Source organism: Neopsephotus bourkii, unplaced genomic scaffold (assembly GCF_033783945.1).
Source record: "Neopsephotus bourkii isolate Nb327-2 ecotype Australia unplaced genomic scaffold, CSIRO-AGI_Nbou_v1 NB_659, whole genome shotgun sequence".
NCBI lineage: Eukaryota > Metazoa > Chordata > Aves > Psittaciformes > Psittacidae > Neopsephotus > Neopsephotus bourkii.
In genome coordinates, this window is record NW_026901158.1 from 9044896 (window position 1) to 9072862 (window position 27967).

At 60.7% G+C, this 27967-nt stretch overlaps 1 protein-coding gene across 1 annotated transcript; it reads left to right on the forward strand.

Annotated features, from left to right (window-relative positions):
• Window positions 1–561: 561 nt before the first annotated feature.
• NIBAN2 (niban apoptosis regulator 2) lies at window positions 562–27951 on the forward strand. Its single transcript, XM_061352952.1, has 14 exons — window positions 562–799; window positions 14619–14749; window positions 17227–17355; window positions 17450–17555; window positions 18422–18589; window positions 20231–20346; window positions 20427–20531; window positions 22659–22821; window positions 23202–23389; window positions 23538–23693; window positions 24101–24217; window positions 24842–24949; window positions 25034–25145; window positions 25686–27951. The coding sequence occupies exons 1-14, from the start codon at window positions 577–579 to the stop codon at window positions 26765–26767; spliced, it is 2904 nt and encodes a 967-aa protein (XP_061208936.1). The 5' UTR covers window positions 562–576; the 3' UTR covers window positions 26768–27951.
• The last annotated feature ends 16 nt before the right edge of the window (window positions 27952–27967 follow it).

Consider the following 27967-nt stretch of genomic DNA (forward strand, 5'->3'; position numbering starts at 1 on the left):
CCTTTCCCTGACGCTGAGATGTGCTCACTCCCTGCGCAGCGCACCCCGGTGGGCACTTCCCCCCCCCATCACCGTGCCAGGGTGCTGCCATGGGACCAAGCATCCTCCCGAGCAGGGAGGGTTCTGGGTGCTGCCAGGGCAAGCTGGGCTCTGCTAAAGGCAAAACACTCAATAGGAGGCTAAAGGGCATCAGGACAGCACCCAGATGTCACCTGTGTCAGCCTCAGCACCCATGGGAGCCAGGGGGCTGGGTCCTGGCTGCAGCTGGGCGCTGATGGAGCTGGGCTGGGCTTCGCCCTGAGGACGCCACCGCACATGAGCCCTCTCCGCACCCTGGAAGTCATTTCAAAGAGAAAATTGTTCCAAACCTGAGCTATTTATTGCAATTTTTGTATTCCCGTGTTTTTCCTGGCACAGGGTGCCCAGAGAAGCTGTGGCTGCCCCATCCCTGGCAGTGTTCAAGGCCAGGTTGGACACAGGGGCTTGGAGCAAGCTGCTCCAGTGGAAGGGGTCCCCGCCCGTGGCAGGGGTTGGAGCTGGAGGAGCTTTAAGGTCCCTTCCAACCCAAACCATTCCATGATCCTGGAACACGCTCGGGCCCCGCCGGCGCTGACGCGGTGCAAGGGGCGGTGCGGGGGGAGTGGCAGCGGCTCGGTGGGGCGCCGAGCTGCCTGGACCGCCCTGGGCGCTGCCTTCCTCCTCCTCCTCCTCCTCCTCGCCCGCCCCGGCCCGGCTCCGCTCGCCATGGGAGATGTGGTCTCCACGCACCTGGACGAGGGTCGCCGCCAGCACATCGCCGGTGAGCTCCCGACCCCGCTCCCCTCATCCCATTCGGGTTCTCCCCATCCCTCTCTTCAATCTCCCCCCTTTTCCCCGTGTACCCGCGAGCCCCCCGCCTCCTCTTCCCCTCTTTCCCACACTTCAAACTTCCTTATTTTTCTCGCCTCCTTTCTTTTTGCTTCCTCTTCCCACCACGTTGCATTTTCCCGGTGTTTTCGCCTATCCCATGGCTGGACGCATCCCGGAGCGGGGCGGGTGTGTGTGTGTGTGTGTGTGTGTTGGGGGGGGATATCCCGAGGTGCCTGTCTGCTTCCCAGATGAAGGGCTGGGTTGTGCCGAGGGTGTTTGTGTTGGCTCCGGTGTTCCTGCGCTGGAGCTTCCCCGGGCTGCGGGGAGGGAAGGCGGGGAGCCGGGCTCCGGATTGGTGCTGGCAAGCCGGGTCCTGTGCCGGGAAACCACTGTCAGCGTGGGATTCGCTGGGGCTGGGCCGGCAGATGAACTTTCTCCCCCTTAGCAGTGCTGGGGGATCCCTAGGGAAGCGGGATTTGGGCTTGGCTGCACCCTTGGGGTACCCCTGTGCATAGGCAGGGCTCGGCGTTGCCCCCACCCAGCGCTGTGGGACGGGGAAGGGTGACAATGTGCGCATTGAGGGCCCGGGCGTCGCTGCCCCCGGCACAGGATGTCTGCTCCGTGCCGACAGGGAATTGCCTGGGAATCGCCGGACGTGGAATTACGGCTTCTGTGCAGTGGGGCTGGGGCTGAGAGGGTGCCTGGGGTGTTCACTGGTGACCGACTTGACCCCTGTAAGTGGGGCCACCCCCCCTAAGCTGCTTTGCGTCACTTGTGCAGTGCTGCCCGGGGCTCCCCAACAGGCAGGACCTGACCTCCCAGCCCTTCCCTGCCGTGCTCCGGCTCCAGTCCCGGCTCCCCAGGCTGAAAACCCCATAGGCAGCCCCACAGGGAAGCCGCACCTTGGCCGGTGGCTTTGTGCTGGACCTTGTGCAGAGAGCTCAACGGCTGGGGTGTGCCGAGGGTTTGGAGGTGGCTCTGTCCTATCTTCCCTCTATCTCCACCATAAAGCCATGGGAGCGGCTCTGGAGTCCTTTATCCCCAAGGGCTGGCATTGATGGAAGCAGCGTGGGGCGGCTGTGGTGGCACCGGTGTGTGATGGGGCCCATGGGCCATGCCGTGCGGGCTGGTTGGCAGGAATGCTGCCGTGGTATGTGGCTCAGCAGGGCGCCAGCAGGTTTGTGAGCTTTGGAGGAGGGTTTGGAACTCGCTGTGGGGTTCGTGTGTTGCACAGTTGGAGCTCAATGGGGTTGCTCCAGCCCCGGCTCGGCCCTGCTGCTCACTGCATCGGGTCCAAAGCACATCCCGAAACTTCCTTTAGCTGTGCCTCGATCGCTCCCTGCCCAAGCCCCGTGATCTGAATCCCAAAGAATAACAAGGAATAACTATGCAGGAATCTGTGTCCGCTGGGCCAGAAATGACGTGTTTGAAGGTCAAGGTGGATGGTTGCAGCCTGGCAGGGAGTGAGCTGCACTGGGGGGATGCAGATGAGTTCTCATGGGGAGAACAGGATTCCAGGCAAATCGGATGATGGAGATGGGGCTGGTGCATGTCCTGTGCTGTGCTGCAGCTCCTGGGGTTCCAGGTGGGTAGGGGAGATCCTCCTGCACTGGGAAACCTCTCTGGGAGATACTGGAGGCACTGGGTTCACTGAGCACAGAGGCTCCTTGCTGGGTGAAAGCCCCAGAGCTGGGAGGAGCCAGAACCCACCAGGCAAGGCAGGACTTGCTGTCAGAATGCAAAGCAATGTGCAGGGAGAACTCTAGGCTTTCCTGCCTGGCTCAGCCTGTTCTCCTCCTGCTGCTCCTGCGGGTGCTGGGGATGGATCCATCCCCTCTCCAAGCAGCTTTTCCTGGTTGTCTGATCAACTCTGGGGAGCTCGGAGGAGCTTCCAGGCTGCTGTGGCCCCTGATTGCAGCAGGGATGGGGATACAGGGCTTGGCGATGCTCCCTGTGCTTGCAGCCCCTTCCACCAGCAGCAAGCCCTGGGCAGTGGGGACATGGGGAGAGCCTCATTCAGATCCCACTGGGAGCTGTGGGATGAGCGCTGCAGGTGGGCTAAGACAGGAGGGAGGTGGTGAGAAGCCTTCCCATGCTCTGCAGTGTGGTCTCCTCTGCACTGGCCCCTCTGATGTCAAACCTGCCTTCCCTGTGAGGGTGCTGAGGCGCTGGCACAGGGTGCCCAGAGAAGCTGTGGCTGCCCCATCCCTGGCAGTGCTCAAGGCCAGGTTGGACACAGGGGCTTGGAGCAAGCTGCTCCAGTGGAAGGGGTCCCTGCCCGTGGCAGGGGTTGGAGCTGGAGGAGCTTTAGGGTCCCTTCAACCCAAACCATCCCATAGTTCCATGGTTTTGATCCCCCACTGCTGGTGCTCTGCTGCACATCCCTGACTCCCTGCACTGTCCCAGTATCCCTGCACTGGGGCTGATGGGGCAGCCCAGGGGTGGGATCTACACTGGGGTGATTTTAAGGCAGTGCTGCTGCAGCTCCTGCATCCTTTTCTCTGGAGTCTCTGTGACCGCTAAGTGCTTCCTCCTGCTGCCCTGCTTGAGACATCGTCCTGGCCTGACTCACCCAGCTCTTTGCCAACACCCTTGGGCTGCCCTTCTCCTCCTCCTCTTCCTCCCAAATGTGGGTTAGGAGTTACTCCCAACTCAGGGCCTGTGCTCTCCTCCTTGCTCAGTGATGCCCAGCACAGGCACCATCCCTGGGGACACAAGGCTGGCAGGGATGGGATGGGTAAGCTGAGATGTCACTGCATGCCTTATGTTTGCACAGTGTCATAGAATCATAGAATCATAGAATAGTTTGGGTTGGAAAGGACCTCAAGATCATCAAGCTCCAACCCCCCTAAACCATCTCACCCAAGGCTCTGTCCAACCTGGCCTTGAACACTGCCAGGGATGGAGCATTCACAACCTCCCTGGACAACCCATTCCAGTGCCTCACCACCCTAACAGTAAAGAACTTCCTCCTTATATCCAATCTAAACTTCCCCTGTTTAAGTTTGAACCCATTACCCCTTGTCCTATCACTACAGTCCCTAATGAAGAGTCCATCCCCAGCATCCCTATAGGCCCCCTTCAGATACTGGAAGGCTGCTCTGAAGTCTCCTGTCCAGTGCAATGGGTGCCATCAGCAAGGCGCTGGGGGAAGCTCTTCCCTCGTGTGCCCCAGCCCCATGGCCCCCTTCTCCCGGGGGTGAGGTGGATCAAGGCAGGCAGGAGCTGGGTGTCTCTGCCCCTGGTCCTGGGAGAGCCCAGGGCTGCTGCAGGATGCTCCGAGTGGGATGGGGAGGTGGGTGGCAGCGCAGGGAGGGTCCCTGGGAGCTCACACCTTGCTCTGGCATTCCCAGGGAGTTGCCAGCTCCTTCATTACTGACTAAAGCAGCTGTGAACTTGGGGTGGGACCTGTGCAGATGCCAGCCCACACAGTGGTGGCATTGGTGACACCGAGCCTCAACCCCACAGCATTCCCCCTACAGCACCTGCCAGGCATCAGTGGCTGTGTATCCCTGATAGCATCCCAGCCTGGTTTGGGATGGAAGGGACCTTAAAGCTCCTCCATTCCCAACCCCTGCCATGGGCAGGGACCCCTTCCACTGGAGCAGCTTGCTCCAAGCCCCTGTGTCCAACCTGGCCTTGAACACTGCCAGGGATGGGGCAGCCACAGCTTCTCTGGGCACCCTGTGCCAGCGCCTCAGCACCCTCACAGGGAAGAGCTTCTGCCTTATCTCCAATCTGAACTTCCCTTGTTTCAGTTTGAACCCATCACCCCTTGTCCTATCACTGCAGTCCCTGATGAAGAGCCCCTCTCCAGCATCCTTGTAGCCCCCTTCAGACACTGGAAGCTGCTCTGAGGTCTCCACACCGCTTCTCCATCTCATGCCAATGAGGAGCATCCTTCTCCTCCCAGGAAGCTGTGTGCCAATGGGATGGGCTGCGGGGTCAGGTCTGGTGGTGCCAGCAAATGCCAAAGGCTGTGGAAACAGGTTCCCAGCAGTGGGAAGAGGTTTGCTGTGGCTTCCTTGTGCGTGACTCTCAGCTCCTAACCTGGCCACTCGTCAGCTCCTGGATGTGGTGGGCGCTGGGGCTGGTGTGAGGCTGGAACCCTCACCCTGCCGCAGGGGGACCAGAGAAGGGAGCTCCAATGGGTGCTGGTGTGTGTGTGGTGTCTCCTAACCATGCATGTCTCCGTTCCTCATGGAGTAACCATCTCCCTGGCACATCAGGGCTCCCTGCCAGGGCAAGGGCTGGTTGTGGCACGCCAGGGCTTTGCCTGCAGCTCTCATGTTGGGACACGGGGCTCGCCGGACCAACGTGTTGGGGCAGGGGACGTGGTCCTCGTGTGCTGGTGGCTTTCCCATAGGGGCAGGAGGAGGGAGCCCTCCCTGTGCTCAGCCTGACCTCCATACTGGGAGTTCCTCCCTCCCCAGCAAAGGGGGATAGGAGAGAAGGGATGGAGCAGCCTGAGGAGAAGGACTTGGGGGTGCTGGGAGAGGAGCAGCTCCCCATGACCCAGCTTCAGTGAGCGCTTGAGACCAGAACCCCCCCTGTGCTGGGCTGCACCCCCAGAGCGTGAGCAGCAGCTCAGGGAGGGGATCCTGCTCTAAGGGAGACCTCAGAGCAGTTCCATTGCCTAAAGGGGCTGCAGGAAAGCTGGAGAGGGGCTTGGGACAAGGGCCTGTAGGGACAGGACAAGGGGAATGGCTTGAACCTGCCCGAGGGCAGACTGAGCTGAGCTCTTAGGGCTGAGCTCATCGTAGGGCTCAGCTCTGTCCCACCCTTCTGGCCACCATCGGGCTCCTGCCCCCCTGCCCCAGCCCCACAGCAGGTTGCAACAAGCTCGACCCATGGCGCTGCCATGCTGGGGACAGCAGAGGTGCCACATGGGCATGGGGACAACCACTGAAACAAGCACTGAAGCACCCACAGTTGGGTGTACCCACAGCTCTGGTCCATGGGGACCCAATGAGTGCTGGGTGCTATGGACAGACCCTGTGTGCAGGAGCCTGGTGCCAGGCTGTGGGAAGGAGCTGTGTCAGAACCCCCCATCCTATTTCCAGCCCTCCTGGAGCACTGCAGGCTCTGTTTCACATCCTGCCCTGCCCTTGCTCCAGAGGAGCAGGGACATGGGGAAGCAGAACGCTGTCTGCTTGCAGGGTGAGCTCCTGCCTCCACCACCACCGCTGCGCCCTGTGCGTCTCGGCAGGGATGCAGGGATGCAGGGATGCAGGGATGCAGGGATGCTCATCCAGGCAGCTGGAGGTGAGGTGTGAAGGCAGGCGGGCTCCAGGTCTCCACACGAAGCTGAGCACCCCCCTTTGCCCCTGCAGGACCCAGCTCTGGTCCTGGAGAGCTCTGAGGCAGGAGGGGAGGAAGGGGCAGAGCAAAGCCGCTCATTCCAAGACCGCTTCCTGCAGCTCCTGGACCGGATGGGGAGGAAAGAGCAAGACTCCACCTTTTCCCCCCTTTCAAAGGGAAAGGGCAGCAGTGTTCAGTGCAGGTCCCAGCTCTGGCTGGTAGAGCACGGTGCCCTTCTCCATGCCCTGTTGCCCTGTGGGGCTCAGATCCCCTCTGCAATGGGAGTCCCCAGGATGGGATGTCCCCATGCAGCAGGGATGGATGGGACAGCTCAGGGCAGGCTCATCATAGATGTGTGATACCCCAGTGATGGGGTGACCTCAGTGCTGCAGTGGGGGGCAGGGGAGCAGGGCTGCCAGCTCCCAGGCACCCAAAGTGATGGCGGAGCTGCCATGGGAATCATCCCAAGTCCCTTACTCTGATCCCAGTGCATGCAGGGCATCACCTGAGGACAGAGCCCAGCCTTGGGAACATCCCAGCCTTGCCTAGGAGCCACATTGCTCTGCTGGCTGCTGCCCACACTCCCATAGCAATGAATCATAGAATTGTGGAATGGTTTGTGTTGGAAAGGCCCTTAAAGCATCTTCTACTTCCAACCCCCTGCCATGGGCACAAGAGCTTCTGCCTTATCTCCAACCTGTTCCAGTCTGAACCCATCACCCCCTGTCCTATCACTGCAGGCCCTGATGAAGATCCCCTCTCCAGCATCCTTGTAGCCCCCTTCAGACACTGGGCACTGCTCTGATGGAAGATGCTGGTGATGCTGCCAGCCCCATGGACCTGTGCATCACCCTCGATGGGGAGCCGGGAGCATCATGAGGGCACAGTTGTGGGGCATGCAGGACCCTGTGTCCTGCCGGGCACAGCAGCAGGGGCTGTGCAGAGCCCAGGGCAGGCTCAGGGCTGTTTTGTTCAAGCACCTCTTGGGTTTGGTTGGGTTTTTTGTCCGGACACATAAAGGGCTTTGTTTGGTCTCCTCCCGTGGTGTGGGATTGGGTTTCCCGCTGGCACTGAGCAGCTTGGAGGGTGCCAGGTCCAGCTCCTGTCTCTGGGGCTGGGCACAAGGGGCTTGTCCCTGCCAAGCACAGGAGCATTTGCTGGAGCATCCCAGAGATGTACCCACCCCCTGGTACCGGGAGCCTGTGGGACCCAGAGATGCCCAATTTCCATTGTAGAATAGAGCCTGGTTTGTGTTGGAAGGGACCTTAAAGCTCCTCCAGCTCCAACCCCTGCCACAGGCAGGGACCCCTTCCACTGGAGCAGCTTGCTCCAAGCCCCTGTGTCCAACCTGGCCTTGAGCACTGCCAGGGATGGGGCAGCCACAGCTTCTCTGGGCACCCTGTGCCAGCGCCTCAGCACCCTCACAGGGAAGAGCTTCTGCCTAAGAGCTCAGCTCAGTCTTCTTTCCCCCTGCTCTGGCCCCTTTGCCTTGGGTTTCAGCTCTTCTCCAGCCTGGCCGTGCACTGGTGGGACCCTGGGGGACAGGGGCCATGCATGGTGATGTCTGCAGCCGGGTCCAGCCAGGGTTTGGGGGTATCCAGCTTGAGCCAAGCTGCCCCATGGGAATGCTTCCTCTGCCCACAGCCACCTCCCTGCCTGTGGGATGTATCCTGACTGTCCTGCGAGTGCCATCGCATCCTCTGGTGGGCTTGACTCTGGGGTGGGTTTAGCCCAGCTGTGGTTGGTGCCTTTGTGGCTTTGGAGCATCACCACTGAAGCACCAATCAAAGGGAGGGGGATGAGGGACCAGGCAGGAATGGGAGGAAGGAGGGGGATCCTCTGCTGGGCTCCCTCCTGTTTGGGCAGGGAGGTTCAGCGCACACATCTCCTGCTGGGCTCCATCCAGCCCCAGCCAGCTCCTCCAGAGACGTGTCAAGGCCCCAGATGCTGTCTGTGACTCACGTGCACATTCCTCGCACGCAGCCTTGTTCCCAGGAAGCAGCGGGACACCAGCTGCAGGAAAACACAAATCCCTCATCCATGGGGCTGGAAGCGCTGCCTAGCCACGGGAATGGGGGTGATGCAGGGAGCTGACTCTGGTGGGGTTGGGCAGCAGGAGAAACAAGTGAAGGGCACCAGAGTGTGGGGTTTCTTGCCTGTTCCTGTGCTGAGGAGGTGCTGCTGAAGGTGCTGCTTCACTTTGGCCCCATGGATTTCATGCCTTAGATCCTGCCGCAGCCGTGCTGGGGCAGGTTTGTTTGCGCTGGGCTGGGAGCAGCATTGTGCAACCACCGCAACTGGGTGAGGTGTGGGGGGACCAGGAGGGTGCTGCCGGCATGGGGATGGACCCCCGTGGGACGAGCATCGCCACGAACGCAACCGGGATGCAGGCGGGATGCAGGATGCTGCAGGGGGCTGGTGCAGGCACCAGCAAAGAGCCGTGTCCCCAGCGGGTGCCCCAGCCCGGCGCTGGCACCGCGGCTGCTTCTGACTCATGTGGGGGCAGAGCCTTGTGATGCAGGGGCAGGGAGAGGATGAACCGGTTCAGGCCTGGGCCCATCTGGTTTCTCCTCCCAGGCTCTGCTGCCTCATCCCTTCCTGCTCAGCCCCTGTCCTGCCCACCCACCCTTCCCACAGCGGAGTGAGTCAGAGGGCAGCGGCTGGGATGGGATGGGGATGGGGATGGGGATGGGGATGGGGGGGGCAGGATGCCGCCCCGTTCCCATTTGTGCTTCCAGCTGTAGCTGGGAGTGTTCCCAATGGGGTTTGGAGCGTGCTGGAGGCAGGAGGTGATCCCCATCCTGCCGGGTCCTGCGGTGCTGAGCTGGAGCTCTGCTCCCGGTGTGCTCAGTTCAGATAACAGCCGGGGCAGAGCCACCCGGGGCTGGGTGGGGATGGGTTTGTATGAAGGGTGCATCTGGGTGCGGGCAGGGAAGAGGGGAACTGTCCCCATCCTCGCTCTCTTCCCTGATGTTTCTCCCTGTTTCTGTCTCTCCTGCTCTGCATGAGAGGGGATGCTCGGCGGGGCTGCGCCAGGCCCATGGGAAGGAGTTTGTGTTTCTGGGTGGGAACGAACTGGGATTCACATTCCCAAATTCGCTGTTTTGAGGTCTGCCTCAGCACCCCATCGCTGGCAAAGCTGGGTGCACACACCATGCCGTGCCATGCACCCCATTCTCGGTGTGCTGTGTACCCTCAGTGGGGGATGCCCAGACACATCGTCTGCACTGTGCCAGGATTCAGGATCCCGAGGGGCAGCGAGCAAAGCCCCAGGTGCAGGATTGCTGGAGCAGCCTGGCCACCCTTCATCCAGCCACTGACATCACCCCCCTTGTCATGGGCTTGTCCTTGTGGTGGGTCTTCCTTGCTGGACAAGCCATCTTCATTGTCTTGGGCCACCAGGAAGAACGGGAGCAGCTGGAGAATGGGATGTGAGGGGCAGGACGGGGATCAGTGTGGGTGCTTGGATGACTTTCCATGTGCTCCCCATGCTCCCTGCCATGCAGATAGGATGCTGGGACCCTCCTACCCCTGGGTATGGGGACCGCTGGCTGGGTGGTGACAGCCAGGGATGTCCTGGTGACAGCCCCCCTTGCACCCAGGAGCCGGTGGCCCGGTGGGAAAGGGCCCCTTTTGGCCTTGCTGCCTTCACCCATGTGAAAATCACAGCCGAGGGGCGAGCTGGCCAGGCCGGGGTCACCATGTGCCACCCCTGGGTGTCCCTGTGGGTGCCACCGGTTGTGCTGCTGCCCCAGCAACCTGCCTGTGCCCTGTAATCATTCACTGGCTGCATCAGTGATTAACTTCAGCCCCTGCCCCAGCAGCCCTGGCCGTGCCCTGCTGATGGGATGCTCGTTGCCACCAGCAGCATGGGGCAGGGTTAGATGGGGCTGAGGAACAATTCCTGCCCCAGAGGGTGCTCAGGCATTGGAACAGGCTGCCCAGGGCAGGGCTGCAGGCACCGTCCCTGCAAGTGTTCACACAGCGTGGAGACGAGGCCTCAGTGCCATGGGTTAGGGGTGGCCTTGGCAGTGCTGGGGTAAGGGTTGGATTTGATGCTCTTAAAGGGCTTTTCCCCCCTGTCTGATTCAAAGGCATCCAGCAAGGGGATGTGATTTCCTGGTCCTCCTGGGTGTCTGCTCCTCCACATCCCTTTGCACCACCCCATTGCTGAGGTGGCAATGAGGGGATGTGGGACACGGTGCGGGGGGAGCCAGGGCTGACTCAGGCTGTCCCATGGGCAATGAGCCAGCAAGCATCCATCATGCATGCGGGGGCCAGGGCTCTGCAGCCCCAGGCTCTGCCTCAATGGGGCTTTGTGTCCTCGGCTTTATCCTTCTTTATGTGCTGGAGCAGGAGGAAAATTCCCTGCCTCCGGTGAGGCATCCCTGCGGCATCCCACAAGGGTTGGTCATGCTCCCACCCGTCCCAGCCACAGAGACTGGGGGGGTCCTGGGGAGTTTGGGATGTCAAAGGCTCCCTCTGCCCTGGATGTGCAGGGTGATGGGGGTCTGGAAGGTGTGACAGGAGTGAGGGATGGGCTCTGAGGGTGGAAAGCGGGATGTGGGCTGCAGGGAGGGTGCGCATGGATGTTCCTGCTGGGATGTGTCCAACACTGGGCTCCAGCCTCTCCTGGGGGTGTGTGCATATGGGTGTGCATGTGGGGTATGTACCTGTGTGTGCATGGCTGTTCATGTACGTGCATGGGTGTGTGTTGATCCCCATCCTGCTCCCTGTCCTGTCCCTGTCCCTTGGGGCCCGGTGGCGCTCCCAGCACAGGGTGGGGAGCAGGGGGCAGCTCTGCATCCCCAGAGGCTGCCAGCCCCTTCCTGCAGGGTGCAGGGGGGTGAAGGCTGGTTTGGGTCCATCCTCCCTGCCTGTTTCCTCTTATGCTTTAACCCTTTGCTGCCCACCCAAGGTCCTGCCACATGAGGAGGAGGCAAAGGCCATCTCCATCCTTAGCTCCTCGGGTATCTCTGGAAGGGCACAAGGTGATGCTCATCTGAGGAACAGCAGCTTTGCCCAGTGCTGTGCAACTCATCCCAGTGCTGGGGGGGGCTGAGCTGGTCCCCAAACCCCGGGAGACACCAGGATTGAGCCATGTTCCGCTGGGCTCTGTCCCGGGTGGGATGTGCTGTGAAGCTGCAGATGGGTCATGGATGCATCTGGGGGATGCTGAAAGGCAAAACAAACGCTGCTGTTGGGTATGGGCCAGGCAAGCTGCAGCAGGACCTGCCGAGGCTCTGACCTCCCACTGCCAGAGCTGCTGATGCTGCTGGCCTTGGCCTGGGCTATTTAAAGCATCACTCTCATTTTCACATGGTTTTGAAGGGAATGAGGTGTTGAGCGCTGGTGCTCCAGAGCTCTGCAAGCAGCTGGGGTGGTTCTGTGAAGAGCTGCAGGCAGCACATCCCAGTGGCTGGAGGGAGGGATATATCAGGCTGCCCATGCTGCTCTCCAGGTGATAAGGGCTCTGGGCTGGACCTGGAGCTCATGGGCTGTGTTTTCCCCTTGGCTTTGCTCTGATGCTGGAGTTGGGGCTGGCTCTGCTCAAATGGGAGGCCAGGACAAGAGCTGGCTTCTGCCTGGAGATGTGCATGCGTGTGGCTGCTGATGGTGCTGGAGATGCTCCCAAGGCCAGGCTGCTGGACCAGCTTGGGCAGCTTCCTGTGGCTTCTGAGGGTGAAATCCACCTCCTGCCCTGGTTCAAAGGGACGGATGCTGGACCAGGGCTGCTCTGCCCAGGCTGTGACCTCTCCATAGGCGAGGGCTGCACGTGCCTTTGGGCTGCTTGAGGACTGCTGCCTTCCCACTGGGGCTGCTGTGCTGGCGATGCTTTGGGCTTGGTGACGGTGCTTGGGGCTCCATGAGGGCTGCGCTGGCAGGACCGGCTGGGGAGGCGTGCAGGAGCAGGGCCTGGATGGTTCCACCCAGACAACCCTCGGGCTCCTCTGTCCTCGGGTGGCATCGGGACAAGGGCAGACCTGCAGGTGCTGCTCTGCTGTGCCCTTGCGGGGCTGGTGGGTGATGGGGAGGCCGTGTGGGCCCCTGGAGATGTGACGGGGAGGGATGGAGCGGGGCTGGGGATGTGGAGCTGATGTGGCATAGAGTCATAGAGACATACAATCAAACAGGTTGGAAAAGCCCTTTAAGAGCATCAAATCCAACCGTTCCCCAACACTGCCAAGGCCACCCCTAACCCATGGCACTGAGGCCTCGTCTCCACGCTGTGTGAACACTTGCAGGGACGGTGCCTGCAGCCCTGCCCTGGGCAGCCTGTTCCAATGCCTGAGCACCCTCTGGGGCAGGAATTGTTCCTCAGCTCCATCTAAACCTGCCCTGGTGCAGCTTGAGGCCGGTTCCTCTTGTCCCATCCCTTGTTCCTTGGGAGCAGAGCCCAGCCCCTCCTGGCTCCATCCTCCTGTCAGGCAGTTGGAGGCAGCCATCAGGTCCCCCCTGAGCCTTCTCTTCTCCAGACTGAACCCCCCAGGTCCCTCATCCATTCCCATCACACTTGTGCTTCAGCCAGGCACAGAGGGCAGAGGATGGGAACCCCCTGCTGATGATGCCAATGGGTGCCCTGACCCCCCCATCCTGCAGCACCCTCGGAGCTGGCTCCTTCAGCTCCCATCCCTCTCTGAGCAGCTTTGGCTGCAGGTCCAGGAGGGACAGGAGCTGTGTCCCTTGGCACATCCCAGCCCATCACCAGCTTTGTGGTCCCAGGCAGGTGCCAGCGCCTGTCCCAGCGGGAGCTCCAGCACCCCTGCACTTCCTCAGCCTCCCATTCCCTCTTCCCACAGCCATGCCCAGCACTAAGCCATGCGTGGCTGCAGGCAGAGATAAAGGGGTCAGGAGCAGCTTTGTGCAGGCAGGGCAGGGGCAAGGCCCTGGGCATCCCAACCACCGGGTGAAGCCTTCCCTATGGGTGCTCAGGCACTGGAACCGGCTGCCCAGGGCAGTGCTGGAGCCCCCATCCCTGGGGTGTGCATCCCATGGTCCCTCTGCCCCCGTTGAGCTGGGCAAGGTTTGATCACTGCAAGTGTTTGAATCTGCTTCCGTGCCTGCAAGTCATCGGCTCCTGCTTCCCGTTGGCTTCAACCCCTTCAGCCGGGCCCTGGCTACCCAGGGACAGTGGGTGACCACGGAGCTCCTTTTTCCCATGATCCGAAGGGAAGCGAGCCCTCGGAACGGCCTTCCCAACGCGAGCTCTCGGCGTCGCTGCCCGGAGCCGCAGCACAGGCGCTGTTCCAGGGGGAAATGCCAAGCTCGGGGGTGAGGAATTTCCCTGCTGGGATGTGCAGGCGCCGCGCTCTTTGCCATGAGGAAGGGTTGTTTAACTGGGAAGGGTGATGCTGGATGTTTGCCTCCATCGCGGCGCATCCCCCCCCACCCCGGGACGGCTTTATCCCAGCGGTGTTTCGCTCTGGTCCCATGGGATGCGCAGCATCCCCTGCGGCAAACGGCTCCCTCCCTGCCCGCTGCTGGGATCTTGGCTCCGGTGAGCGCTGCCAGGGCCAGCGTGGGGGGTGTTTAGTCTGGGTTCGTGCCCCCAGCGCTGCGTGGCTCCTCCCCAGTGCCTTGGCACCGGCTCCAGCCGTCGGGAAGGGCTGGAGGAGGCTTGGATTCCTTCCTTTCACAGGCTCCAGGGCGAAGTTGAGAGCAGGGCTCAAAGGGGAGGCCAACGGCAGCCCTGGGGAAGCTGCGATGCGTTGGGGAGGGGTTGGTTTGGTGCAGGAGCTTCGTGGAGCTGGTGTGGGGAGAGGGGTGGGTGCTGCGTGGGGCAGGGGTTGCTCCATGGATCAGGGTCTGTATGGGGCAGGATGCTGCATGGGACAGGGGTTGCTCCATGGGGCAGGGTGTACATGGGGAGGGTATTCCATGGGACAGGGGTTTCTCTATGGGGCACAGTGTATGTGGGTCAGGGGTGCTGGCAAAGGCTGGGGGGATGCAGCCCCACTTTCCCCTGTGGCTGATGGCCCAGAAGGAACCTTGGGGCTGGGGGGTGATTGCAGTGTTCCTCCTGCCCCGGGCATCCGTGGGGCTGCTGGGGAAGGGGATGCTCTCCAGCACCATGGGGTGATGTGGGGGTCTCTGCCTCACACGGGGGTGGGGGCCCATGGGTCCTTTCTCCTTCTCATCTCCCAGCTGGAGCATCAGCGCTTCCCAGCCCCTCTGTAGGCTCGTCCCTATGGGCACAGTGGGGTTGGGTGGGGATGAACGATGCTTGGGGCTGGAAAAATGGTTGCCCCCAATCTCAGTGGACGAGGCACGGGAAGCCATCACCATCACCGGCATCAGCGGAATCCATGGCATCAGCGTGAAAAGGCCAACACAGATCAATGCTGCTGGCCCCATGCAGTGTCTGTGCCCATGGGGATGGTGTCCGGGGTGTGTGTGTGTGTGTGTGTGTGTGCAGAGGAGCCCCCCAAATCCACCCCTGCTAACGCAGCCTCACTGTCCCCCTGCAGAGAGGACGGGGAAGGTGCTGGGCGAGTTCTGCCGGTGCTATAAGGAGCAGTTTGGGGTCGCGCTCTTCAACAGCGTCCGCTATGAGATCGAAGGCAACGGGGGGCCGCAGGCTCAGCTGCTGCACCGCAAGGTAAGAGCTGGTGGGAGCTCCATCCCCATTCCCACTGTGCCTGGGAACGTCCCCTTTCCCCGTGCTGCTGGTCCAGCCCATCCCCGTGGCGTCGTGCACCGCCCGTGCAGCACAGGGGGCTCCCCAGGGTGGATTTTCTTCCCAATCCATGCAATGAGCGCACCCGGGCAAGGCTGGCTCTTGGCTGCAGCCCCTATGGAGGCTGGCAGCTCCTGGACCCCACTGTGCCCAGTGAAGCCCCAAGCGGGGTGTGCTGGGATGTTGTTGGGTGTGAAGGATGCTCCAAATGCCTGTGCAGGGCAGGAATCCCTTGCAGGCATCCCTGACCCCATAGGGAAGAGGAGCTTGTTCTGAGCTTCTGGGGACCTCGGGCCTCCTGCCTTGGGAAAGGTCTCCAAGCATCGTCCCTCCTTGGGATGCTGCAGCACCCAGGGATGGATCCTGCCCTCCCATCCGAAGGCGGATGCTCACCAGACGGGGCTGCTCATCAGCAGACGGGGTTTGGGGTCCCTCCATGGCCAGGGCAGTGGAGCTGCTGCCATGGGGGTGCTGTGGAAGCAGGAGGAGATGTGGTTGCACATGGGAATAGGATTCTGTGTTTGTGCAGGGCTCGAAGGGGGGCTTGGAGCAAGCTGCTCCAGTGGAAGGGGTCCCTGCCCGTGGCAGGGGTTGGAGCTGGGTGAGCTTTAAGGTCCCTTCCAACACAAACCATTCCATGGTTCTATGAAACAACCCCATAGAGGCCACCAGCACTCCGGGAGCTCCAGCACAGTTGTCCCTCCTCACACCTCCTCCTTGCCCCAGGCAGTCACCAAGGTGTCACCACCCAACCCTGGCATGCGTTTGGGACAGGCAGGTATGTGCCAAACAGCTGGGCTGGGCTGGGAGTGCCCTGTGCTGTCAGCACCATTGCTGCAGGGACTGGGAGCGATGGGGACCGGGACCAGGGTCTGGATGTGCAGGAAGGGCTCATAGGAGAAGAGAGCCTGGTCCTGGCACTGCTCTTCCGTGAGGCCCAGAGCATTTAAGCATCATCTGGTGCTGGGCTCTATGGGGTGGTTTCATAGAACCATGGAATGGTTTGGGTGGAAGGGACCTTAAAGCTCCTCCAGCTCCAACCCCTGCCACAGGCAGGGACCCCTTCCACTGGAGCAGCTTGCTCCAAGCCCCTGTGTCCAACCTGGCCTTGAACACTGCCAGGGATGGGGCAGCCACAGCTTCTCTGGGCACCCTGTGCCAGCGCCTCAGCACCCTCACAGGGAAGAGCTTCTGCCTTATCTCCAACCTGAGCTTCCCCTCTCTCATGGTTAAGTGTTCCCATGTCAAAGCTCAGCACCCCGTTGCATCCAGTCTCTAGGGCTCCACCTCCCTTGGGCAGTGCTTCTAAAGCTGCATCTCCTTGGATGAGCCACCCTGGGGAGATGCTGATGCTCTCCTGGAGCTGTCCCCATCCCTGCTGACAGCCTCAGGGTCCGGTTCTCATCCCCCCCGCTGCCCCCAGCCCTGCGGACTTTGTGCTTTCCTCCCCCTTCCAAAGCCTTTGGAAGCCCTGAGGAGCAGCGAGTGCCTCTGAGCTGCTCCCACAGCTCCCATTGCCCAGTGTGTGAGGTTGTGGGGCTGAGGGAAGGCAATGGGGCTCCTGCGAGCCAGGAGATGGACACAGCAGGGAGAGAGGAGGGAAAGGTCCTGAGCCCTGGCTGGTCCCTCCTGATGGCCACCATGGTGGATGTGGGTGGCCAAGGCAGCAGAGGCGCCGCTGCGCTCTCCCGTGCTCTTGGCTCTCGTTTATGTTCCTGGGATCATAAAAATTCCTGGCAGGAATTCTGGGCTTGCTCAGCCTGTGTTTGGAATGGAGCAAATGCTGCTGCTGTGTGAGCCAGAGGGGCTGCAGAGACAGCCCGCTCCTGACACTGATCCTCTGGGAAGTCCAGAGCGTTTGAGCATCGTCTGGTTCTGGGCTCTATGAGGTGGCTGCATGGAATCATGGAATGGTTTGGGTTGGAAGGGACCTTAAAGCTCATCCATTCCCAACCCTTTCCATGGGCAGGGACCCCTTCCACTGGAGCAGCTTGCTCCAAGCCCCTGTGTCCAACCTGGCCTTGAACACTGCCAGGGATGGGGCAGCCACAGCTTCTCTGGGCATGAATGGGACTGCTCGGTAATGGCCATCAAAGAGAAGGTCCCACCGGGGTGCAGGTCAGAGGCAAGCTGCAGGCAGCAGGAAGCAAGCTCTGCCCTGCCTTGGTCTCCATGTGGGACACGGAAGAGGCAAACTCCCAACACAAACCAGGCTGGGATCCCATGATTCAGGCACCAGAACTTGCAGTGCTCTCGGGCATGATCCAGAGGTGACCTTGGGCACTCTCAGCATGGAAACCCTGACCCCAAAAGGCTTTGCCGAGCTCCCTGCACCAGGCTGTGGCTATGGGATGGAGCTGCACCCCCTGTGCCACCCCACTGTGTTCTCCTCCCTGCAGGTGCCCCTTGAGGACCACGTCATTTACTCGGGCAACCTCTTCCACTACATCGAGGAGAACAAGAAGTGGAGGAACCGCTTCTGCGTGGTCCCACACAACTACGGCCTGGTCCTCTATGAGAACAAACTGGTGAGGGGCATCCCCCACCGCTGGTGGGCCCAGCCCCGGAGGGGGACACCCCATCATCACCCCCCATCATCCATCACCGTGTTTCTCTGCTCAGGCCTATGAGCGGGACCTGCCGCCCCGTCTGCTGATCAACAGCGCTGGCTACAAGATCCTCACCTCGGTGGACCAGTACCTGGAGCTGGTGAACAGCAGCCTGCCTGGTGAGTGCTCCTGGTGCCTAGGGGTGAGCAGGGATGCTGGGCATCCCTTGGGGACCTTTGGGAAGGGGTGGGTTTGGGATGTAGCATCCCTGAGGACATTATGGAAGCAGTAGTTTTGGGCTATAGCATCCCTCGGGACCTTCTGGAAGGGTGGGTTTGGGATGTAGCATCCCTAGGGACCTTATGGAAGTGGTAGTTCTGGGCTATAGCATCCCTGGGGACCTTCTGGAAGGGGTGGTTTTGAGGTGTAGCATCTCTGGGAGCCTTTGGAAGGGTGGGTTTGGGATGTAGCATCCCTGGGAGCCTTATGGAAGCAGTAGTTTTGGGCTATAGTATCCCTGGGGACCGTTGGAAGGATGGGTTTGGGATGTAGCATCCCTGGGGACCTTATGGAAATGGTAGTTCTGGGCTATAGCATCCCTGGGGACCTTCTGGAAGGGGTGGTTTTGAGGTGTAGCATCCCTGAGGACCCTTGGAAGGGTGGGTTTGGAGTGTAGCTTCCTTAGGGACCTTCTGGAAAGGGTGGTTTTGGGCTGTAGCATCCCTATGGACCTTCAAGAATGGGTGGTTTGGGGGTGTAGCATCTCTTTGGAGCTTCTATAAAGACTGATTTTGGGGTGTAGCATCCCTGGGGACCTTTGGGAAGGGTTTCCCACTAGAAATAATGATTTTCTTAACTTTTTTGTTAATTTTCACTTCTAATTTCCTGTTTGGGAGAATTTGTGCATCCTTTGAAATGGTTTTGGTAGAACTCACAGCCAAGGCACTGGGAAGGAGCTGAGGGGTGTTTTGTGTCGCTGCTGCACCCCCAGCCCTACATCCCCATCCCTGCTCTGCTCCTCACAGCATCCTCCCCTCTTTGTCAGGTGTGACACCCAAACTGGGGCAGACCCCCATCTTTAAGTGCCCCACGGATTTCCCCCTCATCCTCTGGCACCCCTATGCCCGGCACTATTACTTCTGTGTGATGACAGGCAAGGAGCAGGAGAAGTGGAAGGCGGTGTTCCAGGACTGCGTACGGCACTGCAACAATGGTGAGGGATGCTGGGGGGACAGCGTGGGGATGGTTTGGGTTGGAAGGGTCCTTAGACCCCATCCAGCTCCAACCCCTGCCACAGGCAGGGACCCCTTCCACTGGAGCAGCTTGCTCCAAGCCCCTGTGTCCAACCTGGCCTTGAACACTGCCAGGGATGGGGCAGCCACAGCTTCTCTGGGCACCCTGTGCCAGCGCCTCAGCACCCTCACAGGGAAGAGCTTCTGCCTAAGAGCTCAGCTCAGTCTCCCCTCGGGCAGGTTCAAGCCATTCCCCTTGGCCTGTCCCTACAGGCCCTTGTCCCAAGCCCCTCTCCAGGTTTATCAGCCCCTTTAGGCACTGGGAGCCTCTCCTCCTCCTCATCATGTGATGGGAACACCCCATGGGGTGCGCAGAGGTCCCAGGGATGCTCAGTGCTCATGGATTCTTGCATCTCCACAGCCTGGATTTCTCTTTGGGATGGTTCCTCCCTCCTGAGCCCCATTTCTGCCCCTCTTTGCTCTTGCAGATGCAGTTTCCAATTCCATGAAAGCTCTTGTTGTTCTCAAGCAATCCATTTAGCCTTTTCCCTATTGGAAGCTCTGGTTCTGCCTCTGGGTGTGATGAGGGTGGGAATTTTCACCTCCCTTTTGTCCAGCCTGGTTTCCCTGCAGCCTGGGTGCCCTTGGCTGCTCCAGGAATGCCCCTTGTCCTGTGTGATGCCTTTTGCCCTCCGCACTGGCTGTTATCCCTGTTCTAGCTGTGATTTGGGCAAAAAGTGGCTGCAGACTCGCACCCCTTCTCCAGTTTCCCCAGGAAAAGGGGGTTCTCCTGTGCTATGGGACAAAGTCCCAGCTCTGGAGGATGGGGTTTGGCCATAGAGCTCTGCTATGGCAGGAAGCCTTTACCATGGTGTTAAGCCCATACCATAGCGTGAAGCCCACACCGGGCTGTCCCACACAGGAGGTGATGCTGAGCCACGGATGGAGAAGCTCCAGGCCCCTCAATCTCCCACCAAGCACTGAGAAGGGCTCAGAGCTGACTTTCCCTGTGTTTTCTCCCCTCTGCCCCTTAGGAAAAGCTGCTTAGGCTTGAGTTCAATGTAATCATCTTAGGAAAATCTGTGTGATTGGAAGAGATCCGCAAACCAGCCCCGGCTCCATCTCCACAGCTTGCTGGGTGGTCCAGGGCCCTGCTCCGACCCTCCGCTGTCATCCCATGCTCTCGGGCCATGCGCCACTGGGCTCCTGCCCATCCATTGCCCCATCTCCTGCTCCTCCCCATAGGCTCCCAGCACCCAGGGGTGACTCACTCCCAGCATGTGCTTTCCTCTTCCTCCCCACATACTGCAGGGCCCCCTCCTTCCTCCAGCCCCCCCACCCTGGCTGCCCCATCCTGCTGGTGAGGGCCCCATAGAGCACAGGGGGTCACTGAGCCCCCTCATCCTGCCCAGCCCCTGCTCCCGGTCCCTCCCTGCCCTCTGTGTGCAAACTGGGACCCCCCCCAGCTACTGCTGCCCCCCACCTGGTCAGAGGCTTGGGATGGGGTCTCCCAGTCCTGGTGTGGGTCCGAAGGTACGGGGGACACAAGGGACCCCTCAAAAGTGGTCGGGTGCTGCAGCAGCTGCTCGCTCATCCCCATCCCCTTCATCCCTCGTATCCAGGCATCTCCGAGGAGTCCAAAGTGGAGGCTCCAGCCTTCACGGATGCAGTCCGCATGTACCGCCAGTCGAAGGAGCAGTATGGCACGTGGGACATGCTGTGTGGCAACGAGACCCAGGTGAGCCCCCTGCTCCCCCCCATGGCCCCAAGGCAGGGATGCGGGATGAGCAGGGCCCCCATAGCCTCCTGCCCTCGCAGGTCCTGAGCAACCTGGTGATGGAGGAGCTGCTTCCCGAGCTCAGGAGCGCCATCGGGCCCCGCCTGAAGGGCAAAGCGCAGGAGCGCCAGCGGACCTGGATCCAGGTATGGGGCTGCTGGGGGGCATCAGCGCCTGCACTGCCTCTGCTCTGTGCCAGAGCCAGCACAGCCGCCCGCATCCCTCTGTCCCCTAAGAAACCATCCTTACTCTTCACCATCCTTGTTCTCCACCTCCTTATTCTGCTCCATCCTCTTTCTCCACCATCCTCAATCTCCTCCGTCCCTATTCACGTGTACTTATTCTCCCGCGTCCTTATTCCCCGCCATCCTTTATTCTCCTCCATTCCTTATCCCACTCCATCCTTTATTCTTCCTGTTATCCCACTCCATCCTTTATTCCCTTCCAACATTTATCCCCCTCCAACCTTTATCCCCCTCCATACTTTATCCCCCTCCATTCTTTATTCCCTTCCATCCTTTATTCCCTTCCAACCTTTATCCCCCTTCCATCCTTTATTCCCCTCCATCCTTTATCACCCTTTCATCCTTTATTCCCCTCCATCCTTTATTTCACTCCATCCTTTATTCCCCTCCATCCTTTATTCCCCTCCATCCTTTATCCCCCTTCCATGCTTTCTTCCCCTCCACCCTTTATTCCCCTCCGTCCTTTATCGCCCTTCCATCCTTTATTCCCTTCCATCCTTTATTCCCCTCCATCCTTTTTTCCATTCCAACCTTTATCCCCCTCCATCCTTTATTCCCCTCCATCCTTTGTCCCCCTTCCATGCTTTATTCCCCTCCATCCTTTATTCCCTTCCGTCCTTTATCGCCCTTCCATCCTTTATTCCCCTCCGTCCTTTATTCCACCCCAACCTTTATCCCCCTCCATCCTTTATCCCCCCTCCATCCTTTATCCCCCTCCATCCTTTATCCCCTTGCATTCTTTATTTCCCTCCATCCTTTATTACCCTCCATCCTTTATTCCCCTCCATCCTTTATCCCACTTCCATGCTTTATTCCCCTCCATCCTTTATTCCCCTCCATCCTTTATTGCCTTCCACCTTTATTCCCCTCCATCCCTACTCTCCACGCTGTCTCCCTGCTGTCCCCACAGCAGCCCTGCCTGCACTGCCTGTCCCTGGGGTGGGGAAGCAGGCAGGAGGAAGCCCAGCCCTGGAGCAGAGCCCATCCTGGCTATATTTAGTGAGCCATTTTTAGAGCAGCACAAGCTAAATCCAGGCTGAACCCTTGCGAAAGACCGAGGGCTCTTTGGAAGCGCCTGTTAAATCCCTAAGAGCTGATGGGTAATTACCACCAGGCCTGGAATGCGCCTCTGGAGCAGCCCAAACCCGACCAAACGCTGCTGTTCCAGGAGCTGTGGTTGGAGCTGCAAAGCTGGGAAGCCCCAGGGAGATGGGGGGGAGTGGTAGAGGGGTGGCCCTGCCTTCTGCGTGTGCCTGCGAAGTGAGTGGGAAGCCTCAATGAGCAGCTTCAACCCCACCGTGGGGTGGGCTCCTGAGACCCCAGGGAGGGAACAGCCTTCAAATGGAGTCATGGGCTCATGCCTGGACCACCAGGCCCCATCCCTGCAGCATCCTCATCCCTGCAGCCCCCCATCCTTGCAGCCCCCTATCCCTGCATCTCCCCCATTCCTGCAGACCCCCATCCCTCCAGCCCACCCATCCCTCCATCACTCCAATCTCTGCAGCTCTCCATCCCTGCAGCCCCCCTATCCCTGCAGCATCCTCATCCCTCCATCACCACCACTCCTGCAACCCCACCATCGCTGCAGCTCCCCGCCATCTCTGCAGACCCCCTATTGCTGCAGCATCCTCATCCCTGCAGACCCCCATGCCTGCAGGTTCCTCATCCCTGCAGACCCCCATCCCTGCAACATCCTCATCCCTGCAGCATCCTCATCCCTGCAGCATCCTCATCCCTGCAGACCCCCATCCCTGCAGCCCCCTCCCAGACCTGCCTGGAGGTTAACAGAGGCAGATGCTCAGCTCTCTGCCCCTTGGGCACCACTTTGAACCATCTCTGCTCCATAGGAGCTTCGTTTCCCCCCGCTGGGGGGTCCCTGGTGTCAAAATCTCCTGTCAGCCTGTGACAAGGGGTCTGGTCAGGGCATGGTGAAGGCTTGGCAAGTCCTACAGGATTCTCATGCTGGAGGTGATGGGCAATAGAGAGCATGGGGAGGGGCTGCTGACCTCCCCATCTCGCCCTCTCCAGATCTCAGATGCTGTCTATAGGATGGTCTATGAGCAGACCAATGCCCAGTACGACGCAGCGATGGCCAAGTGCGAGCAGGAGCGGCCCCAGATGGAGAGCACTATCCGCACGGACATGGACCAGATCATCACCTCCAAGGAGCACTTGGCCAGCAAGATCCGAGGTACAGCCCTGCGGGGAGACAAGGATGTGGGCATGGATGCAGCTGTGTCCCTGGTTGTGGCACTGCCGCTGTTTCACCCAAGGTGTGGTGCTCCTGGGGTGCAGCATGGCCTGGAACCCTTGGGAGATGCCAGAAGGTGCTGGGATGCGCATCCCCATCAGCATTGTCCTAAGAGGTGGGGGACAGTGCGGGCGGTGGGTAGGAGAGGGTTCAGTGCAGTGGGCCCTTTGCATTAACAGCCTGCGTTATCCTGCAAGGATGGAACCCTTCTCCTGTAGGGCCTTGTGGAGAGGGGCATGTCCCCCTCTTTGGGGTGGGTTTAGAGCTGATCTGAAGGGCTGGAAGGAGCCTCACCGTGCTCACCCCTGCTTTCTGCCCAGCGTTTGTCCTCCCCAAAGCGGAGGTGTGCGTCCGTAACCACGTCCAGCCCTACATCCCCTCCATCCTGGAGGCCCTGATGACCCCCACGAGCCAGGGCTTTGCCGAGGTGCGGGAGGTGTTCTTCAAGGAGGTGACGGACATGAACATGAACATCGTCAATGAGGGCGGCCTGGAGAAGCTGGTGGAGGTGAGACCCTGCAGGCCAGAGGGCTTGGGGACGGCAGGGCCAGTCCTGCTGCACCCTCCGTGTGGGCAGCACTAGGGGATCGCAGGATGTACGTGGGGATGAAGCCCCTGTGCGTGTCCTGCCCTGCTGAGCCTGCCTTTGCCCCCAGTACATGGAGAAGCTTTCCCACCTGGCCTTCCACCCGGTCAAGATGCAGTCGTGCTATGAGAAGATGGAGCAGCTGAAACTGGAGGGTCTTCAGCAGCGCTTCGATGTCGCCAGCACGTCCGTCTTCAAGCAGAGGGCCCAGATCCACATGAGACAGGTGGGATGGGGACCGGGGTCCCCCTGTGTGCCCCTGGGCAGAGGCAGAGCAGAGCCCAGGCTGGTCCACCCTGGCTGCCCTGTCTCAAGGGCCTTCATGTCATTGGTACCCACCTAAGGCTGCGTGATGGGTCTGGCCATTCCCTTAGGTCTGGAGCCCAAGCACTGGGGCAGTGCATGGCAGCAGCATGGGGGGCATCCTTCTAGCTCAGCACCCAGACTGGAGCATCACAGCACAGTTGCCCCTTTGCCACCAAGCCCAGTGGCACCAGCAAACCCAGTAGCCCAGTTCTGGGGTCTAACCCAGGCAAACCTGGGGCGGGGTGTAGGGGAAGGGAGTGCAGCCCATCAGGGTGGAGGGATGGTCCCTTTGGGTCCTGGGTGCTGACCATCTGCCCCTGCTGACAGCAAATGGATGATGCTGTGCACACGTTCGAGACGCTGCTCCATCAGGAGCTGGGGAAGCTGCAGGGCAAGGACGACCTCTGCAAGTCCATCCAGCGCATCCTGGAGAGGGTGCTCAAGGTGAGGGCTGCAGATCCGGGCTTTGGTGGCGTTCAATGGCCTTGGGCCAAGGGAGGGGACCCTGCCCCCCTGCAGCCCTGATCCAGCTCTGGGGCAGCAGCACAAGAGGGACCTGGAGCTGTTGGAGCGAGTGCAGAGGAGGCCATGGAGATGCTGCGAGGGCTGGAGCAGCTCTGCTCTGGAGCCAGGCTGAGAGAGCTGGGCTGGGGCAGCCTGGAGAAGAGAAGGCTCCTGAAGGGGAGACCTTAGAGCAGCTCCAGTGCCTAAAGGGGCTGCAGGAAAGCTGGAGAGGGGCTTGGGACAAGGGCCTGTAGGGACAGGCCAAGGGGAATGGCTTGAACCTGCCCGAGGGGAGACTGAGCTGAGCTCTTAGGCAGAAGCTCTTCCCTGTGAGGGTGCTGAGGCGCTGGCACAGGGTGCCCAGAGAAGCTGTGGCTGCCCCATCCCTGGCAGTGTTCAAGGCCAGGTTGGACACAGGGGCTTGGAGCAAGCTGCTCCAGTGGAAGGGGTCCCTGCCTGTGGCAGGGGTTGGAGCTGGAGGAGCTTTAAGGTCCCCTCAACCCAAACCAGACTGGGATCCTATGAGCAGGATCTCACTGACCCATTGGCTCTTTCACCCCTCAGAAATACGACTACGACAGCAGCACCGTGCGGAAGAAGTTCTTCAGGGAGGCCCTGCTGCAGATCACCATCCCCTTCCTGCTGAAGAAGCTGGCGCCGACCTGCAAGGCGGTAAGAGGGTGAAGTGTGGGGTGAGGGGGCTGGAGCATCCCTCCCTCCTGCCCCCTGGCTGAGCGGCCTCTTTCCCCATGGCAGGAACTGGCCAAGTTTCAGGAGCTGATCTTCGAGGACTTTGCCAGCTTCATCCTGGTGGAGAACACTTACGAGGAGGTTGTGCTGCAGTCGGTGATGAAAGACATCATGCAAGGTAGAGCCCTGCAATGCCAGGGAGCTCCAGCACCCAGGGTGGGTGCTGGGTGTCGTCAGTGCAAGCCAAGCCTGGGGTCAGCATCGCCTGCAGGGTGCTGGGTACCAGAGGAGGGAGATCACAGAATCATATGGGTTGGAAGGGATCTTAAAGCTCCTCCAGCTCCAACCCCTGCCATGGGCAGGGACCCCTTCCACTGGAGCAGCTTGCTCCAAGCCCCTGTGTCCAACCTGGCCTTGAACACTGCCAGGGATGGGGCAGCCACAGCTTCTCTGGGAAGATAACCCCATGCAGAATGCTGGGAATGTACAAGGGAAGGTGGTCCTCAGCAGGGCGCTAGGGGAGGCTGCATGAGGATGGGTGACCCCATGCAGGATGCTGGTGGCATCTCCCCCTCTGCCCTTCCCACTGTCAGGGCTGAGTGGTGCGATGCTGAACTGGCTCCACACCGCCAAAGGGCTGCAGTGGGGTAGGTGCCTGGATTGGGTGGGCTCTGCCCCATGCCCACAGCCCCTGTGACCCCTCTCTCTGTGCCCGCAGCTGTGAAGGAGGCGGCCGTGCAGCGCAAGCACAACCTGTACCGCGATAGCGTCGTGATGCACAACAGCGACCCCAACCTGCACCTCCTGGGCGAGAGCATCCCCATCGACTGGGGGGACGAGCCCAGCGCGCAGCCCGAGGCCGAGCCGCAGGGGGACCGGCGCCGCAGGGCCAAGCAAGTGGTGTCGGTGATCCAGGATGACGACGGGCTCCTGCCCTACGCGGTGGGCGCCGAGGCGCTGCCGCAGCCCGGGTCCCCGCAGGCACCGGAGCTGGAGGAGCCAGCACCGGATGGGGTGGAGGAGATCCGGGAGGCGCTGGCCAAGGAGAGCCACGGGGGTGCTGGAGAGGTGGAGGAGCGGCTGAGGAACGGGACTGATGCCAAGCGGGAGAGCGGTGCCACCGAGGAGGTGGCGGTGGCAGCATCTGTCCCAGGGGATGTCCCCTCGCAGGGTGCAGCCAGTGATGGGGACAGGGTGCACCGCGCCACCGCGGCATCGCCTGTGCCTGCAGCTGATGTTGTGTCAGGGGCTGGGGATGCTGCAGCGGCATCAGCGGTCCCTGGAGCCGAGCTTCCATCAGGGGCTGAGGTGCAACCGGCTGCACCAGCATCACCCGTACCTGGAGCTGATACCCCATCAGGAGCCAGGGTGCAACCGGCTGCAGCAGCATCACCTGTGCCTGGAGCTGATAGCACACCAGGAGCCAGGGTGCAACCGGCTGCAGCAGCATCACCCGTGCCTGGAGCTGATAGCACACCAGGAGCCAGGGTGCAACCAGCTGCAGCAGCATCACCCATGCCTGGAGCTGATACCCCATCAGGAGCCAGGGTGCAGCACACCATGCCGGCATCACCCAAACCCAGAGCCGATGTCTCACCAGAGGCCAAGCTGCCCCATGGTACACCAGCATCACTTGGCACACCAGCATCACCTGCACCCGAAGCCAAGACCCCATCACCGTCCACCGGCTCAGTTTGCCATCAGCCCAGTGACAAGGAGACAGGCGAGGAGGTGGCTGCTACCCCCCCACAGCCCCCAGGCACGACAGAGAGCTGTGAGGGGGTGCAGACAGAGTTCTAGCCTGGCCCCCCCACCATGGACTGGCCCTGGTGATGCTGGGGGTTGGGATAGGGGGAACAGGACCTGCTGTGCTGCCGGGGATGGAAGGCAGTGCTGCGGGAAAGGGAGGGGATGGGAAACACCGAGACCTTATTGCCTACGGGGGGGGGACCCCGCTGCTGTGCGGGGCTGGCTACAGCCAAGTGGTCCTATTGGGTCAGACTGGGGGGGCCTCAGCCCAGGGTCCCCCCTGCACTCTGCTCTGTCCTTCTTCTGCCTTAGTTTCTTCTTTTCTAATGAGGAGATGCTTTATCTGCCCCCTGAGCACTGGGGCTGCCTGGGGGGGGCTGGCACTAGCCCTGCTGTGGATGGGTGCACGGGATGCTCCCGGCTGCCCCAGGGATCGGCCACTGGTCCCAGTTGAGGGTTTCCTGGGAATGCCCACCAGCAGTCCATCCGTGCCCTAGGGATGATGGAAAAGGTGATGACAGGGATACAGCAGCGCTGGGTGGCTTGCACTGCTCCTGATGGGGTGAGAGCTGGGGCAGGCGTGGGGTAACAGCAACCAGGCTAGGGTAACTGCATCCAAACTGGGGTAACAGCACCCAGCCTAGGGTAACTGCATCCAGACTGGGGTAACAGCACCCAGCCTAGGGTAACTGCATCCAAACTGGGGTAACGGCACCCAGCACCCATCCCTGGCTGCCCTCACTCACCCCAGGCCCTTCCAGCAGCTAAGTTCAGACTAAAAGCTCAGCAGTGAAGGTGATGCTCCCATGTCTCCAATGGGACTGGGCTGCCTGGATCCAGGCAGAGGAGGGATCCCAGCTCTTGCTTCCCAGTCCCATGCTCAGATGATGGCTCCAGCTCTAGAGCTCTGCCCAGCGCAGTGCTGGTGGGGCAGAGCTGGCATCCGCTGTGGGGCCGGGGACAGGCACAGCCCCATGCAGAGGTGCTGGTGGGGTTGACAGGACTCGTGTGTGTGTGTGTGCATGGAGCAGGGACCAGCACCCCAACACCCGCCTGTATTTTAGGTGCTGCTGTTTCTGCCTCTGAAGGGGGGTGGCCAGCCTGAACCCCCCCCCAAAGTGCCTTGCTTGGGGAACTTAAAACCTGTCTCTTCCAGGATATTTTATTAAGAAAGTTATACAAATGTTTAAAAATATGCTTATAATAATTAATAAAATGGAAAAGCTTTATTTAAAGCCAGAGGAAACTGTG